The sequence below is a fragment of the Neofelis nebulosa genome, chromosome 3 (assembly GCF_028018385.1).
Source record: "Neofelis nebulosa isolate mNeoNeb1 chromosome 3, mNeoNeb1.pri, whole genome shotgun sequence".
NCBI lineage: Eukaryota > Metazoa > Chordata > Mammalia > Carnivora > Felidae > Neofelis > Neofelis nebulosa.
In genome coordinates this window covers 163,796,639-163,815,390 of record NC_080784.1, presented here as the reverse complement: position 1 = coordinate 163,815,390, position 18,752 = coordinate 163,796,639, and the positions used below count along the sequence as shown (strand labels likewise).

General features: G+C 44.4%; 1 protein-coding gene across 6 annotated transcripts in view; it reads left to right on the top strand.

The window, feature by feature from the left end:
* Nucleotides 1-18,752, top strand: part of PDGFRA (platelet derived growth factor receptor alpha) — a 51,512-nt gene that overhangs the window by 7,695 nt on the left and 25,065 nt on the right. For all 6 annotated transcript variants that reach the window (XM_058722564.1, XM_058722567.1, XM_058722569.1 and 3 more), the window contains exons 2-9: nucleotides 2,429-2,489; nucleotides 4,710-5,027; nucleotides 9,042-9,302; nucleotides 10,339-10,469; nucleotides 12,306-12,477; nucleotides 12,570-12,759; nucleotides 16,601-16,716; nucleotides 18,056-18,182. In XM_058722564.1, coding sequence (XP_058578547.1) covers nucleotides 2,441-2,489; nucleotides 4,710-5,027; nucleotides 9,042-9,302; nucleotides 10,339-10,469; nucleotides 12,306-12,477; nucleotides 12,570-12,759; nucleotides 16,601-16,716; nucleotides 18,056-18,182 — 1,364 coding nt within the window. In that variant the 5' untranslated portion in view covers nucleotides 2,429-2,440. The remainder of the gene's footprint in view (nucleotides 1-2,428; nucleotides 2,490-4,709; nucleotides 5,028-9,041; nucleotides 9,303-10,338; nucleotides 10,470-12,305; nucleotides 12,478-12,569; nucleotides 12,760-16,600; nucleotides 16,717-18,055; nucleotides 18,183-18,752) is intronic.

Here is an 18,752-nt window from a genome sequence, read left to right as displayed (position 1 = left end):
AGGCTGGCCGGGCTGGCTCTGGGGCCCGCTGTGCCCGTCACCACAGCAGTGAGGAAACCCTGCAACACCCTCCCCCCCCCCCCCCCCCCCCAGGCACATGCCAGGATCCGCAGAAGCCATCAGCGAGCCAGCATTGTGCAAATTGCATTTGGGTTCACAGCCCTGCAATTGTACTTCTCTCGCTGGGGTGAGCAGAGAAGGAAAGCCGGGCCCCAATTTGCATTAGGAAATAGTGTTGGGCGGGGGAAGGAGGGGACCCACAAGACCGAAACCCTGACCTTTCCTTGAGGGAGACCATATGGTGAATTGGAGAGAGCATGGCTTTTGTGTCACATAGACTTCGGGTTAGAATTCTGGCTTTATCACCAGCTGTGTGACTTGGGGTGAGTTACTAAACTTCCCTGAGCCTCAGCTGGCCCTTCTTAAAATTAAATATGTGTCAAGGTTATTCTTTTTTTAAAAATTTCTTTAATGTTTATTTTTGAGAGACAGAAACAGAGCATGAGTGGGGGAGGCGCAGGGAGAGAGGGAGACAGAATCTGAAGCAGGCTCCAGGCTCTGAGCTGTCAGCACGGAGCCTGACACGGAGCTCGAACTTACAAACGGCGAGATCGTGACCTGAGCTAAAGTTGCACCCTCAACCGACTAAGCCACCCAGGCGTCCCTCAAAGTTATTAGGTTATTATTAACAGACACGACATAATGACAGCTTTGGCTTAGTAAATATTTGTTTCTCATTCCTGCCTTGGAGAGAACAGAATTATTGTTTTTTTTCCTGTCTACCCCCACCCCCACACACACCATGGTTACCAGCATTCTGCCTTTCACTCTTTCTTCCTCCTGGTAGAATTCAGTGAAGCAGAAATCTGGTTTGTGCATATGGGTCACCTTAAAGCAGAAATACATGATCAGACTCGCCCAGAAATGACTACGCTGTTATCTGCTGGATCTTTTCCAACCAACCAACCAACCAACCAACCAAACAAACAAACAAACAAAAACAAAACCCCACAAAACTACAGGCACTTAACACAGGCATACATTGAATTTCTCTTTTTTGTTGTGGTTGGTTGGTTTGTTTTAAGCCAATTTTCTCAGGAATCGTGAACACACATCTTCGTTTCCAAAGCCCATGATGGAACCAGTTAAATCCCATGAACTCCTTCCACTGCATGCTTGGGGTTTTGAGCAACTCAGGGGCCCAGTACATCCCCGGCCAAGGCTTAGGTGACTTTTTTATGGCATATCATAAAGCTTGCACCCCTGCCCGGGCCCCTCAGCGGGGCCTCTCCAGTTGAAACTTGGGTGCACGGTTCTTCCCCTAACTGCAGTCAGATCACTTTATCAGTGATGTCATGTGGGCAGTGAAGGGGGAGATAAAATAAGGTAAGTGGGATGTTCATGAAAAGGAAGAGATAAGGAAAAAGGGGCCTTTTCAGAGGATTGCCCAGAATAGGCTGTTCAGTGGTTTCACCTCGGGGCTGCCTTGATCCTTCTTTAATGTTTCCCTGCTTTCCTGGTTTGTGTCTCCTGGACGTTCAGTTTCAGTCTCTCTCCCCACTTCTCTCTTCCCCTGCTCACATTTGGTGGCAGGAGGTTGGAGTCGAAGACTTGGTTTCTGCGGCTACTGTCACCCGATTGTGAGAATCCCTTGTTGGTCTCTGCTGCATTTTATCGTGTGGTTTCCTGCGTCCTCGGGAAAAACGGGCATTCAGTCATGCTTTCCTCTCCCGTGTCCTCTCCCTGCTTCACCTGCTTTACTGCGCCATCCACTCCCACGTCCTGGGCTTCGGGTGCCTCGTTTAGCCCCACTGAGGTGCAGCAGGCCCCCGGGGGAACGCGGGCCGGGAGCCCAAGGCCTGAGCCTGGTCCGGGTCTGTGCACGGCAGAGTGACATCGTCTAAGTGCCGTGGGTTAGTGGGACTTTCACAAACCCTAGATCAGAAAGGCTTGTCAGTATGGAGATATTTGTTGTAGCCCAAGCATCTCTTGCAGAGCTTGTAGATGATGTGAGCTTCATGTACTTTCTGTAGCGAAACACAAAGCAAAGGACAACCTGTTTCGAGTGAAAACAGCTCCAGTTTGGAAGTTGCGTAAATAGATGTGCTCGTGTTTCACAGTCTTAATTTAAATGGCTTAAAAGGAACAGTTGTCCTACACTCTTGGACGCATTCTAAGACCGTAAAGCAAGGCTTTTTGGAATTCGAGAGCCACACGCAATCAAAAAGGGTTTCACTTCAGGTGGTTTCTGCATGATCTCGGGGTCCCATCGGACTATGCGATGACCATTTTAACCATGAATCTTAGATCGAGGTGTTTTTCACTATAACGATGCTGTTAACATGTTCCATACTGCAAAGCACAAGAAAGAGGCTTACCAGTCATTTTATTGGCTAATGCTGTTTCTGTTTGACTTTTGATTTTCCAGTTTTCCAGAATTATGGGGACTTCCCACCTGGTGCTCCTGGTGTTAGTCTGTCTCCTCACAGGTATGGGTCCCAGTTCTCCTCGAGTTCCTTGTTCTGGGGGAAGCCTTGCTTTCCAGGTTCTCTGCTCTGGGAGTGTTATTACCTGTACTCTGCAAACACAGTCCACAAGAGTGAAGGAAAGCAGAAAATTGTGAGAAGTTATCTAGAATGACCACAAACCTCCAGTCCCTTCTGCTGTATCGCACTAATTCCAGTTCAAAAAGAATGCTTGCCAGTGGCAACTTTAGCGTATGTGTGATCCTGGCCTTGAATCGTGGGAGAAATAATAGCCTAAATTTCCCCACTGTTTTTTATTTTTCCTGGGACATGGATCTCCAGTAAAGGGGATCAGAGACCTTCAAGAGTGTTCAAAAGAAATAAACAATGGAAACTTCTTTACAGGAAACCATACCTGTCTTTTAAAAAAAATTTTTTTTTTTTTTAACGTTTATTTATTTTTGAGACAGAGAGAGACAGAGCATGGACGGGGGAGGGTCAGAGAGAGGGAGACACAGAATCGGAAACAGGCTCCAGGCTCCAAGCTGTCAGCACAGAGCCCGACGCGGGGCTTGAACTCACGGACCTCGAGATCATGACCTGAGCCAAAGTTGGCCGCTTAACCGACTGAGCCACCCAGGCGCCCCTAAATCATACCTGTTTTAAGTGGAAGATGCTTAAATTGCTGGGGAAATCTTGCCTTTTGCCTTCGAATCTAATTGGTAGACTGACTCTTGGGTAATCTTACTAATGCTTTTCTACCAGGAGGATACTACTTGGACCATTGGCTGAAATGCTGACTGGGAATTTTTAGTTTCCATCCAGATCTTTATACATCACAGATGTTCATCACAAACCCAATGTTTTCCTCGTCTGAGGAGTTAACTTAAGTCTGTTCGTGTCTGTAGGGCTTATCTATAAGGGCATGTTAGAAATGAGCGGTTTGGCAGTTCTAAACTCCAGCAGGAATATGCCGCCTTCAGGATAGAGGTGACCAGATCCACTTACGACTTCTGCCGTAAGCTGCAGGAATCCTAGTGGGCACATAAGTGAAGTTGGGTGGGATTCCCACATTGGACTCCGAAGGAGATAAGAGGCCACTGATGAACAATTAAGCCATAATATCTCTTCTATCTGTTTGGTTTTTTTAAATTTTTTTTTAACGTTTATTTATTTTTGAGACAGAGAGAGACAGAGCATGAACAGGGGAGGGTCAGAGAGAGGGAGACACAGAATCTGAAACAGGCTCCAGGCTCTGAGCTGTCAGCACAGAGCCCGATGCGGGGCTTGAACTCACTGACCTCGAGATCATGACCTGAGCCGAAGTCGGCCGCTTAACCGACTGAGCCACCCAGGTGCCTCATCTTCTATAAGGTGAGACAGCTAGACAGAGACAGCTAGGCTGAAATTTTAGGTTGTAAGATGAACCTAGAGTTTTCACTCTTGGACTTGATGTATTCTTACCTTTTTTTTTTTTTTTTAAGTTTATTTATTTTGAGAGAGTGAGAGAGAGAGAGAGAGAGAGAGATCAGGGGAGGAGCAGAGAGAGGAAGAGAGAGAATCCCCAGCAGGATCCGCACTGTCAGCATAGAGCCTGACATGGGGCTCGAACTCACCAACGGTGAGATCATGACCTGAGCCCAAATCAAGAGTCAGACACTTAACCGACTGAGATACCCAGGTGCCCCTGTGTATTCTTACTTTTTAAATTAGAATCTACATCATCCGGCTTGGGTTTCTGGGAAGTCATTAGAGAGAAGGCACGCCAGAGTGTCGTGAGAAATGGAAACCGTGTAATTCTTGAGCACAAATCTGCCTTGTGCTTTGTTCGGTCTCCCTGGTCCTGTTCTCATCCTGTTTCTTACTAAGGGAAACCTCCACAGGGAGTGTGGATGATAAAGAACATGTATGTGCTTCAGCCTATGCCGTCTTGGGATATTTTATGGTCACCCATGACCGTGTAAAATATGGAATTGGGATCAGATGTCCTCTCTCCATTTGAGTGTTTGGAGGGGTGAATCTAGGGGTTGCGGGGGGTGCTGTTGAGGCCTTTGGAGCATTGGCTGCTCTCGGCAGATGCAGTGGCCGTTATAATGGGGGGCCTTTCATGGGCATCCAGGCTAACGGATTTTTGCGGAGAAATGGTCATTGTTCGTATAAGCTGCTACTGTTGTTTCTGTCAGTTCTCTGGGTGAGACTGTCCTTTCTGGCTGCATCCTATTCAGAGCATGTTTCCTTTTACAGGACCGAGCCTAATCTCCTGCCAGCTTTCATTACCCTCTATCCTTCCAAACGAAAATGAAAAGGTCGTGCAGCTGAATTCCTCCTTTTCTCTGCGATGCTTTGGGGAGAGTGAAGTGAGCTGGCAGTACCCCATGTCTGAAGAAGAGAACCCCAATGTGGAAGTCAGAAATGAAGAAAACAACAGTGGCCTTTTTGTGACGGTGCTGGAAGTGGTCAATGCGTCGGCGGCCCACACGGGACTGTACACTTGCTATTACAACCACACTCAGACGGACGAAAACGAGATCGAAGGCAGGCGCATTTACATCTATGTCCCAGGTGAGCTGTGGTGGGTCCCCTGGGCCAAGCTTCTGGCCCTGTCTCTCCTGTTAACTGTATTCAAGTTTTAAAAAATACAAAAATAATAAATACCTATTGGAGAAAATGTGAAAAACACAAGAGGACGCACAACGGTCAAGGTCATTTGTGATGCCGTTACCGAGAAATATGTATCGTAAACATTTTGGAAGTGTGTTAAGTTTTGGAAATCATTTTCATTATGGCACATCTTTCTTTTTTTTTTTTTGGCATTGTGCAAAAACAGCTGAAATGTACTCATTTCTGTTCAACCAAGTTTGACAAATATCTGCTGTTTATTTATTGCATGTCAGGCACTATGCCAAGTGTTGGGGACACAGAAATTAGGTAGGTCCTCTCTTGGAGCTGCTTGTAGTTCATTATAATAGCTTTCAAATAACCGGGCTATTTTTCAGATTGAATAAAACATATATTTACTCTTGATTAATTAGATGGGCTTTTTTTTTTCTTTTTAATTAAAATTTGGGGGCAAATTCCATACTAATGATGTTGTCTCCTGACCTGTGAGATGCAGACGGCAAGATAGGAGTAAGACGGGATTAAACACGCTAGGGTTTGATTAGGGGAGAAGCCTGTGGGAGAAAACGGGAAGGGGGGGACGCCGCAGAGCCTACGAGGGCTCTCTGCCAGCACTGTACGCGTGACTCTGAAAGGAGGAGAGAGGGAAGGAAGGTGGGGTAGATGAGTCGGGGGAACTCTATGGAAAGGAAGTCTGGGAGTCCTGCAGCCTACGGAGCCCCAGTTCCACGCAGTCTGTGGCTGTGGCTGGCCACACCTCCGGAGGGCGTGGCCTTGGCTTGTGATGGATTTCAGGGCCTGCCCCCCTACAGTGGAAGATTGTGTGGCTCTTTCTCACAGCAGCCCTGTGAATCAGCTAGGCTTAGCTATGAGCTTGAGGTTCATTTGGTTTACCACCCACCTGGCATTCCTCATAATGATCTAAATCTAAATCTGTATATATGTCTCTATCTGTATCTGCATCTTTGTCTATATCTCTATCTAAATCTATATCATGTATATCATGTATATCTGTATCTATCTATATCTGTATCTGTCTCTATACCTTTATGTCTATATCTATATCTGTGTATCTGTATCTGTACCTGTATTGGGTACCTGGGTGGTTCCGTTGGTTGAGCATCTGACTCTTCATTTCAACTCAGGTCATGATCTTACAGTTCCTGGGATTGAATGCCCCACCTCCAGCTCTTGAGCTGACAGCACAGAGCCTGCCTGGGATTCTCTCTCTCCTTCTCTCTGCCCCTCTCTTGCTTGCACGCTCTTTTCAAATAAACTTAAAAAAAAAAAATTACATCAGTATTGGAGTGCCTGGGTAGCCCAGTCGGTTAAGCGTCCGACTTCGGCTCAGGTCATGATCTTGTGGTTCATGAGTTCGAGCCCCACATCGGGCTCTGTGCTGACAGCTCAGAGCCTGGAGCCCCCTTCAGATTCTGTGTCTCCCTCTCTCTCTGCTCCTTCCCTGCTCGTGTTCTGCCTCTCTCTCTCTCTCCTTCAAAAATAAATAAAAACACTGAAAACAATTTTTAAATTACATCAGTATCTATATTTATGTATTTGTACCTGTGTCTGTACTTAGATCTGTATTTAGATATACTTAGATAAGACTTAGATTTGTACCAATATCTATATCTGTATATATCGGCTTCTACGAGGATAGTTGTTAGAGGAAGGACCATGATGTTTTTTAAACATTGCATAGCAAAAATAAATAAATAAATAAATAAATAAATAAATAAATAAATAAATATAAACATTGCATAGCTAGTGCATAATGGTAGGGAAGCTGTGCATTTTATTTATTTATTTTTTTTAATTTTTTTTTTTTTTTAACGTTTATTTATTTTTGAGACAGGGAGAGACAGAGCATGAACGGGGAGGGTCAGAGAGAGGGAGACACAGAATCTGAAACAGGCTCCAGGCTCTGAGCTGTCCGCACAGAGCCCGACGCGGAGCTCGAACTCACGGACCGCAAGATCATGACCTGAGCCGAAGTCGGCCGCTTAACCGACTGAGCCGCCCAGGCGCCCCAGGAAGCTGTGCATTTTAAAGGGAGCCGTGGGGCGCCTGGGTGGCGCAGTCGGTTAAGCGTCCGACTTCAGCCAGGTCACGATCTCGCGGTCCGTGGGTTCGAGCCCCGCGTCGGGCTCTGGGCTGATGGCTCAGAGCCTGGAGCCTGTTTCCGATTCTGTGTCTCCCTCTCTCTCTGCCCCTCCCCTGTTCATGCTATGTTTCTCTCTGTCCCAAAAATAAATAAAAAACGTTGAAAAAAAAATTAAAAAAAAAAAAAATAAAAAAAATAAAGGGAGCCGTGGCTCATGTGTTATGGATACCAAGTATATATCTTAACCTGAAATGAATTCGGAGTTTTTGTTCGCTGAAATCTTTACTAACAAGGTTCAAGGATTTGGAACTCTGAACACAAATTCAAGTAATGGCAATCTTCGTATGTGATTTAAAGGAACTAGAGCTAGAGTTCTTGGCCTTAAAACAAACATACGAATATTGATAACTCTTACCATCCTGTTTTGGCAGAGGTGAAATAAGGTGGTCTCCGAAGTACGTCTTCCTATTTTCCCATCTTTTCAAGTTTTTTTTTTTTTTTTTTTTTTTTTAAGTCAGCTACTCTTCTTCTCTGTAACTGTGGGCACTTCACGGATCTAGACCCTGTTCACTTCTTTCACGACACTCTTATCTATCTGAACCTTCCTTCCTAACAATAAACGGTTTTGTTTTAAGAAAGGTAGGTATTCAGAACTATCACCCCAGCTTTGTGCACACATAAATGCCCCTTGCTTTGAAGAGAATGGTCGGAATGTGGGCTTGTTAAAGTTATATATGAGTCCTGGAGTTTTGATCACCTAAGCTTGTCTAAAAATTCTTGTTCCTCCCCCACCCCCAGCACAAACATCACCCAAGTAGGCCCTGCACTGGTGTCAGTTAGAGATCTTTTTATTTGTAGTCGTGGGGAGTAAGGGGCCCTTCTGAAACTGATGTTTGAGTCTCTTAGTATTTTGTACCATGGTAGCCTCCGTAGCTGGTTTTCTTTGAAAATAAAATTTTCAGGTTATGGAATTATAAATTTTATTTGTTACTTGACAGATTATTACTTATTTATTTTTAATGTTTATTTACTTATTTTTGAGAGAGGAAAAGGGTGCACACACAGGGGAGGGGTAGAGAGAGAGGGAGACACAGAATCTGAAACAGGCTCCAAGCTCTGAGCTGTCAGCACAGAGCCTGACACAGGGCTCGAACTCATGGACCACGAGATCATGACCTGAGCCAAACCTTAATGGACTAAGCCACCTAGGTGCCCCATTGATAGATTATTTTTTAATAGACAACTTTCTGTATTGCTTTTCAATAATACTACCTATAGGCAATAAGAATTTTTGAAATCATGAATATTTTCTCTTGTTTTGAATAGACTTGATTATTGATCATGTTTTTAGTAGTGTTTAAATTTTGATTGCAACGTATTTATATTTATCACCAGTCTTTTTTATTGGAGTATAGGCAATTTGGTGTTGTTCATACTTTATTTTTTGTTTTATTTTATTATTTTTTAAAAAATTTTTAAATGTTTGTTTTTGAGAGAGAGAGAGCAGGAGCAGACAGGGGAGGGGCAGAGAGAGAGAGACACACACAGGATCTGAAGAAGACTCCAGCGCAGAGCCTGACACAGGGCTTGAACCCATGAACTGTGAGATCATGACCTGAGCTGAAGTCAGACACTTATCTAACTGAGCCACCCAGGCGCCCCCTGTTATTCATGCTTTAAAATCACCTTCTAGCTGTGATGATGATTAATGTCAGCGTGGGGACCAGTCTGGATATATGTGAAGGTAGAATTCATACCTAATGTGACTCAGGCCAGCGGGATGATTTTTCTGTATGTGTGTGTAAAGGTGAAGTTAATGCCTAACATGTTTTTCTTTCTTTTCAAAACCACAGACCCAGACGTAGCCTTCGTACCTCTAGGAATGACAGATTATTTAGTTATCGTGGAGGACGATGACTCTGCCATCATACCTTGTCGCACAACTGATCCCAAGACTCCGGTTACCTTACGCAGCAGTGACGGGGTGGTACACGCCTCCTATGACAGCAGACAGGGCTTTAATGGGACCTTCAGCGTCGGGCCCTATATCTGCGAAGCCACAGTCAGCGGGAAGAAGTTCCAGACCATCCCATTTAATGTTTATGCTTTAAAAGGTACTTGTACCTTCTCTCTCCTCCTTTAAAGAAGAGTTAAAGGCAAAATAATTAGATGTATATATGATTTAAAAAAAAAAATCACAGTCCCTGGTGATGGAGACCCTGAGTATTTGGGGATTTAGGACCCAAATATTTAGGACCCCACATTTACCGTACAACGTTAGGCTGCCCTCTGTGGCTATAATCATACTAAGTGTGGCATTACTAAAAACAAGTGCTTCTTTGCTACCGTAAGATTTCATATTTCACCAGTTGACTTCAAAATACTGTAAGGAATTCTTTTCTTGCATAAGCCTCTTACTGTTTTACCCACATTCCTGACCACAGAGGACCTAAAAACAAACACATACCTGTGGGAGGTGAATGCCTAGATTAACTTTAGTAACTTAAGAAAAGTGATTTTGATTTTGAGAAAAGCTTGTGATTACAGTCACCCCTTTGATGTGGGTGGTTAATGTGAATGGAGGGTATAATACACGTTTGGGGCAGCAGATTTATTGAACACTCACGTGCAAGAAGGCAGCAGCAGAGGGCCATTGGACTCTCGGTAAGGGCTTATTTTATGCCAGCACTGTGGTAGGTTCTAGAAGAGGGCTGAGAATAGCCGGGTAGGAGGGTAGGAGAGAGGAGAGAAAGGGTAGGGTAGGAGTGCCCCGAGCACAGTAAAGATTGGTTGAGTAAATGAATAAATACATCCATAAAGGTGATTGCAGAAGAGGAAAGCCATCATTGACCCCAATGCTAAGGAAGGTGATGTTCTGTTAAATTGGAATTTACTTTTACTATCGTTACCGTTTTGTATGTAGGTATTTGTGTGTACGTGTGTATGTGTAGGTGTGTTATTTTATAACTATATGCCAGATTGTGTATGCCAACATAAAATCAAGGCTCCTGAGACTTCAAAAGTTTCTTCTTGATCACAGTGGTTTGAAAATTATTTTTCATTTCTTTTTAAAAAAGAAACCCCAACCGTAGAAGATTCTAACTATACTGTGGGTATTGAGGTCCTTGTGTTTATTCTTTTTTTAAATAGCAACATCAGAACTTGATCTAGAAATGGAAGCTCTCAAAACTGTGTATAAGTCAGGGGAGACGATTGTGGTCACCTGCGCCGTCTTTAACAACGAGGTGGTTGACCTTCAGTGGACTTACCCTGGAGAAGTGGTAGGTAGCTTCTGGGCTCCTGGTGGAACGGGGTGGGGCACAGCAGGACTCAAAAGACCCGTCACTGCCAGGGCAGGACATGAGCTTCTCCAGACCTCAGCTTGCCGCCTCTGTAGTGAGCCCATTTGTCTAGATGACTTTCTGGCTTTTCGGGCAATGGAAGAGGCTGAGACAAAAGCTGGACCAGACCCTTCAGAATGCATAAAGGTTGCACCCTCAGCCTTCTTATTCATAAGTTAGAAAGAAATAGGAAAGCTCTATGGCTACAACTTAACAACCAAAAAATTAGAAAAGCAAAAGGGGGTGGCTTTTACAATTTATGAACTGCTGAGAGAGTCATTAATTCCCATTTTCTTGGCTCCCATCCTTTTGGGTTTTGAGGCATTTGATAATGTCGATGGCCTGCCTCCTTTCATTTCTGCTTCTTTGCCACCCAGCTCGCTGTTCTCGCTCCTTTTGGCCTGGTCTTTCTTTGCATGGCCTGCCTTCAGTGAGCAGGCTTAACTTGAATCATTAGGCAACGATTGAGGAATGTTTGCTAAATCCCAAACACTCTGCTAGAAGCTGGCCCATGCATCAGAGGAGGGAGGAGTGCGGACAGAATTGGGGAAAGGGGAACCACATGCCAGCTCTAGGTCCCTGGGGATTTACACACAGGGACTCATTCATTCTGACGCATTGCGATAAGTGTACAAGAGAACCGTGTGTAAATGGCTGTGACTGTCCGATGGAGTGATGATCAACAGGGCTTAATGCAGCAGCCTCATGGAGAGCAAAAACCATGTATATATTTGTATATGATTATATGTGTATATATGGTTACGTGTATGTGTATATATATATGTGTATAATATGTATTTTTTCCCCTTCAGTCCTGATTTGCAAATTTCTGCTCCCTGCTCTTTTTGGCAATTGAGAGCTTCTCTCCTTTTATCCATTTTTCTCCCCTGTGCTCTTACTGCCCCCTCCTTCCTTTCTCTCTGGGGCATCTGACTGGAAGTTGGGCATTTTCACATATTACCGTTATCACATCACATTTTCACCTACTACCTTCACATAGACCTCGTGCATTGAAGAGACATTCATAGTCCAATATGTGTACCTCTTCTCTGAAATATGAGGCGTTTTTATTTTACCGTTCACACTTGATTGCCCTTAATCCTTAAAACATAAGCGTTTCTTTTTATTTGTTGGAGAGAGACATTTCCCCCCACTCCCACCCCCAAACCACAGTACCTGCTATATTTGGACCAAAAAAATACATAAGCAAAGTATTGCTTTGTAACACAAAGTTTTCATCAGGTCATAAATCATGCAGGTTTATTATAATATTAGAAAATTCAGAGAAACAGAGGAAAAGCCACTTCCCAGAACATCACCGTTAATATTTTAGGGAGATAAATCCTTTCAGTACTTTGTATACAAAATACATGTGACCATTAATGGGTATTATGCTTTAAATAGTACTTTGTTAGATCCTTTTTCCTTCGGTGGTATACCACAAACACCTTACTGTGCCATTGAATGTCCTCTTAAAACATGATTTTCTAAGGAGTTAGCTTAAAAAAAAATCTTTTTTTTGTCAGACTTTATTGTTTAGAGCAGGTTTAGGTTGACAGTAAAATTCAGTGGATGGTACAGAGATTTCCCATATAGCCCCTGCCCCACGCATGCACAGCTTCCCCCCTTATCAGCATCCCTACAGGGTAGTACATTACCATCTGGGAGTCTATACCGGTGCCCCATCACCACCCAGAGTCCAGACTTTCCATGAGGCCTCACTCTCAGGAGCTAGCTTTTTAAAGTTGGTTTTCCTCCCCTTCTGCTGTATTGTAGAAAGGCAAAGGCATCACGATGCTGGAGGAGATCAAGGTCCCGTCCATCAAACTGGTTTACACGCTGACGGTCCCCGAGGCCACGGTGAAGGATAGTGGAGATTATGAATGTGCTGCCCGCCAGGCCACCAAGGAGGTCAAAGAGATGAAGAAAGTCACCATTTCCGTCCATGGTACATTCTGCTTTCTAAAATGTCAGTCGTCCGGGCTGCTCAGGATCGATCATGTGGTAATCGTTACTTAATGGAAACTCTTCCCTGTACAGAGAAAGGGTTCATTGAAATCAAACCCAACTTCAGCCCGTTGGAGGCTGTTGACCTGCATGAAGTCAAACATTTCGTGGTGGACGTGCAGGCCTACCCCCCTCCCAGGATATCCTGGCTGAAGGACAACCTGACTCTGATTGAAAATCTCACGGAGATCACCACCGACATAGAAAAGATTCAGGAAATAAGGTAAAGAAACACCCTTCCCACGTATGCCTGTCCTCTTTATGGTGTGTCTGTAGACAGAGCGAGGTTCGCGCGTGTTTCGCAGCACAAACCGAGAATCAGTCTAGGAGATGTAACAAACCAGCACGGGAGACCCTTGAAATCAGGTACCTTTGGTGGTCACGTTGCCATGTGGTAATACTATGCTGGTAAATACTTAATAAAATAAGAAGAAAGAACTGAAAAGCTCTGTTCCCAATGAAAGACCGTTTCCTGCCTCCGGGAAGGGATGGAGGGAGGAACATAAAATTGGACCCACTTGGATTGAATACATTCCATGACATCCCCCATCTGTGTGGCAACTAGACATGTTGGTGATTCCAGTGACGAGGCCACTATCACATAAACCTACATGAAACAAAACATCACTGGTTTAATTTGAAACACATCTGCCCTAGCGAGGCTTCCACAGGAAATAAGGGTAGAGTCTGGCCAGATTTGGTTTGGAGAAAATGTACAACGACTATAGTTTGGATCCCTGCCCTCTGATAAAATAGTATGCTGCTCTCATCTCTTAACTAGGGGTGGAGTTAAGTCACCTCAGCCTCAGTTTCCTCCTCTGTAAGGTAGGGTAAATAATACCTTATTTTTAAATTTTTATTATTTTATTATTATTATTATTATTTTTTTTTATTTTTTTAATTAATTTGTTTTACTTTTTATTTTTTTAAATTTACATCCAAATTAGTTAGCAGATAGTGCAACAATGATTTCCGGAGTAGATTCCTTAGTGGCCCTTAACCCATTTAGCCCATCCCCCCCTCCCACCACCCCTCCGGTAACCCTCAGTTTGTTCTCCATATTTATGAGTCTCTTCTGCTTTGTCCCCCTCCCTGTTTTTATATGATTTTTGTTTCCCTTCCCTTATGTTCATCTGTTTTGTCCCTTAAAGTCCTCATATGAGTGAAGTCATATGGTTTTTGTCTTTCTCTGACTGACTCATTTCACTTAGCATAACACCCTCCAGTTCCATCATGTAGTTGCAAATGGCAAGATTTCATTCTTTTCGATTGCTGAGTAATACTCCATTGTATATATATACCGCATCTTCTTTATCCATTCATCCATCGGTGGATATTTGGGCTCTTTCCATACTTTGGCTGTTGTTGACAGTGCTGCTATAAACATGGGGGTGCATGTGTCCCTTTGAAACAGCACACCGGTATCCCATGGGTAAGTGCAATTGCTGGGTCGTAGGGTAGTTCTATTTTTAGTGTTTTGAGGAACCTCCATACTGTTTTCCAGAGTGGCTGCACCAGTTTGCATTCCCATTAATAATACCTTATGTGCTTCAAGGCAAGGAATTAGACCTGACGACATTGTGAGGTCCCTCGAAGATCAGTTTTAAGCTCTGATTAGAATCCCAGAGCAGAAAGTACATCCTGAGGGACCAGCTACTCCCACGCTGTGCCGTCCTCAGAAGCCGTCCTAGGGAGACACAGGGCAGTCCTCGATTTCCAGCCTTCAGGGAAGAGGGGAAGAACCCTTCTCGTCCGTTCACTTAATCTTGGGATTTGCTTTCTTCTTTCTGAACTAAATCCCATGTGCAGTTGAGAAGTGGTATCTGAGAAAATGGAATTTTACAGCCTCTGTGGAACAGCGATGGAAAAAGTGGTGAATACCGAATCTGGAAGGCTTTCTGATGACATGAAATGAGGGTGTGCAAAGAGGTGGGCAGTGCTAAACTTTCCATTAGGTGTGAGGCCAGAGAGGAACAGGGTAATTCTGGCGCGGCTAACACTTAGACGCTTGTAGGAGTGCTATACGCAAGCCATAATCAATAGTAATGACCGAGCAAAGCTCACCAACGAGAGGTTCAGGAAAGCTGCCTGTCACAGTGATTCAAGAGTCCCTCTAGGACATACCACTCGTTCCCATTGTGGGCCAGGGAGTGTGAGGAGGGAGTGTGAGGTCGGGGTGTCTGGCTTCCTGAAGCTTAGAACAGTGGATCCACCAGTTTTCTTGGCTGAGCAGGTGTAGGCATTGAGTGAGAGGACTGTTCGGTGATGCGTAGCCAGGAGCGCCGGTGGGGACTCACTCAGGAAGTCCAGGCCTGAAGCCTGTCCAGTATGGTGCAGCAGAGGAAAAGCCAGCCCAGTGTGTGCTCTTGCCCCCCGTGCTGGTGCCCAGCACCTGGGGCTAGACGACTCGACATTTACAGGGTACTTCTGAGCCCTCAAGATGCTTTCACACATATAATTTCATTTAACTAATTCTGAAAATGACAGTGCACTATGCATACAGTTATCCCATGCTACACATAAGGGAGCTGATGCATGGAGAATTGCAGTAATGCCCAAGGTCTCCTCGCTTCCTGACCAGCACTCTCCCCCCTTCCATCCCGTTACCTTTTCCTGCTGTGATGTTTTATAAAGAAGGAAAAGAAATCAAATGGGCCAGTACTTTATTGATGTACATACATAGAGCCAAATGTCATTTATAACACACGTAAGAAGTCTTTAGGGGAGACTTCCCTTTAGTAAAGTATGAAGAAATGGAGTTTCTTAATGTATTTATTTATTTATTTATTTATTTATTTATTTATTTATTTTAACGTTTATTTATTTTTGAGACAGAGAGAGACAGAGCATGAATGGGGGAGGGGCAGAGAGAGAGGGAGACACAGAATCGGAAGCAGGCTCCAGGCTCTGAGCCGTCAGCCCAGAGCCCGACGCGGGGCTCGAACTCACGGACCACGAGATCGTGACCCGAGCTGAAGTCGGACGCTTAACCGACTGAGCCACCCAGGCACCCCTTAATGTATTTATTTTTAATAGGTGATGGAATCTTGTGCATTCAAAACATTCGGACATCAAGACAGTGCATTATAGGAAGCCTCACTCCGTTCCTGTCACCATTTTCCCAGGTCCCCCTGCCTCCCCACACAGAGAAATACCTCTGTTAGTTTCATTAGGTTCTTCTGAAACCTTCCAGAGTTTCTTTAAGCAAATACCAACAAGTAGGAATGTTATACCCTGGCGACCTCTCCATATGAGTTTATAGACCATGTCCTCATTGTTTCTTCCAATGGTGGCCCATTGTTTGGCTGAACCACCTAAACGATGGATATGTAGGAGAAGCAAGTGTTTTTTAAAAGGTAAACATGAAGATTTTTTTTTATTTTAAAGGGAAGTTGGTGGGATATGTCTACTTTCATTCAGAAGTCAGGCCTTACCAGAGCTGATCAGTGTTCTAGCCACATAAGCTATCCCTCATCTCAAGATGTCTGGTCTTCTGTTTAAGAATTAAGTGTCGGTGGCACCTGGGTGGCTCAGTTGGTTAAGTGTCCGACTTCACCTCAGGTCATGATCTCACAGTTCATAGGTTCAAGCCTGGCTCCGGGCTCTGTGCTGACACCTCTCTTTCTGCCCCTTGCCTGCTCGCACTGTCTTTCTCTCCCTCAAAAAAATAAATAAACGTTAAAGAAAAATAAATAAAAGAAAAATAAAAGAATTAAGTGTTGGGGTGCCTGGTTGGTTCAGTTGGTTAAGTGTCTGACTCTTGATCTCACCTCAGGTCTTGGTCTCAGGGCCATGAGTTCAAGCCTGCGTTGGACTCCCATGTTGTGCATGAAGCCTACTTAAAAAAAAAAAAAAAAATTAAGTGTCTATAAGTCAGACCTTCAACATGTAGAAAGTGCACCGAAAATCCCAGAAAAGTGATGATGTGGTCAAGAAAATAAGTTGTTTTCCCTTTTTTTTTTTTTTTTTTACAAAAACAAAATTTAAATTGAACGTGGTAACTGCTTGAATGGCTGGAATCTATTTGGCTACGACCTGCTGAGACAGAGTATTTTTCTTGTCAGGTATCGAAGCAAATTAAAGCTGATCCGTGCGAAGGAAGAAGACAGCGGCCATTACACTATTGTCGTCCAAAATGAAGACGACGTGAAGAGCTATACTTTCGAACTCTTAACGCAAGGTGTGTAAGGGCAGTACAAAGGTAATGTCAGCTCAGGGAATAAGTGCACGGGTGTCCCCCAGGGAGGGTTTGGCACTATTCGCCCAGGTCGCGGAGAGAAAAGCAACACTTCATGGGAGAAGCAGGGGGTGTAGATGTCACGTGTCAGGGAAAGCTTTGTTGGGCTTAATGAATTCACGCAGTTCTGGGAAGTTCCCGGCTCTGCTCTGAAGCACCCTGACTGGGGAATTCCTAGGTTACAACACCACCTGCTTCTCAGTCTGGCACCTCCAGTTCTGGGAAGAGGAAAATGATGCTTTTTTTTTTTTTTTTTTTTTTTTTGTCCAGATGATCTTTAGATTGTTCCGGAGACTTTCGGCCTTTTTGCTTAGCTTCCCTTGAAGATATTGGACAATAGCCCTTAGCAGGAGGGAGTGCCTGAGTCTGTTTACGTTCAGGCTCAGCACCTGTTTACCTAGGTGCCTACCTTGTGCCAGGGACTGTCTTAGGTGGGGTCAGTTGACCCTCGCAGTAAATCTGTGATGAGGTGTTGGCATATTTCTAGTTTGTTTGACCACAGGGGCGCCTGGCTGGTTCCGTTAGTAGAGCATGCAGCTCTTGATCTCGGGGTCATGGATTTGAGCCCCACATTGGGTGTAGAGATTACTTAAAAATACAATCTTAAAAAAAAAATCTAATTATTTGATCATGGATTAAAAAAAGTCTCTTAGGGGCACCTGGGTGGCTCAGTCAGTTGAGCGACCGACTTCGGCTCAGGTCATGATCTCACGGTTTGTAAGTTCGAGCCCCGCGTCGGGCTCTGTGCTGACAGCTCAGAGCCTGGAGCCTGCTTCGGATTCTGTGTCTCCCTCTCTCTCTGCCCCTCCCCCACTCATGCTCCGTCTCTCTCTGTCTCAGAAATAAATAAACATTAAAAAAAAATTTTTTTTTTTAAATCTTTAAAACGTAGTCACATTCCACAGAGGTACTTTGGTAGATGCTGCTTTAGATTATACTCTAGCTGAATCCATTAGTCGAACCCTAAGCTGTAATACAATTTTAAGAGCCCTCTTTGCCTTTTAAGCCAAATAACCCCAGGGGCTTTTTGCTTTCCTCACTCCAGATTTCAAACACCACAGGATACAAATCCCCAAACACTGAAACTGTGAAAATGCTCTTAACCAAGTGGGTCTGCCCAGACTGGAGCGTTATTATTATGCACATAATTGCTTTCAGCCCCTTCTTGGGCGGTTACTTGCTCTGTAGGTTCAAGTGCCACGTGGACAAGTTCTGAACTTGTGTTTCATGGGAGTTCTGGGACACAGGCCATCCCGTTCTGATTTCTTTTCCCTTCTTGCAGTTCCCTCGTCTATTCTGGACTTGGTCGACGACCACCATGGCTCCACCGGGGGACAGACTGTGAGATGCACAGCAGAAGGGACACCTCTTCCCGATATCGAGTGGATGATTTGCAAGGATATTAAGAAGTATGGAAACGAGATGTTTCTTTTCCATGTGTGGTCAGAATGTTTCCTCCTTGATAGGAAGAACTTCAAATGCATTTTCTTTCTCTTGCTGGTTATTTTCTTGTTTTTTTTTGTTGTTGTTATTGTTGTTTTTTGTATTTGTGATTCTTACTTGGCGTAAGTCTCAATAAACTACAAGGTAGGGTTCGAAACCTGGGCCTGGTGTGCACATGTGCACGTTATGTATGCATGTGCATTTGTGTGGTCGTGAAGAGACGTAAGGAGAAGGTCCGTGGCTCTCCCCAGATTCTCAAAAGGTCCCTAATCAGAAAAGAAGATGGGGGCGCCTGGGTGGGTCAGTTGGTTAAGCATCCAGCTTCAGCTCAGGTCATGATCTCACGGTTCCTGGGTTCGAGCCCCACGTCGGGCTCTGTGCTGACAGCTCAGGGCCTGGAGCCTGCTTCGGATCCTGTGTCTCCCTCTCTCTCTGCCCCTCCCCTGCTCACGCTCTATCTTTCTCTGTCTTTTAAAAATAAATTTAAAAATGCTTACAAAAATTTAAAGAAATAAAAGGAAAGAAGATGAACTTAA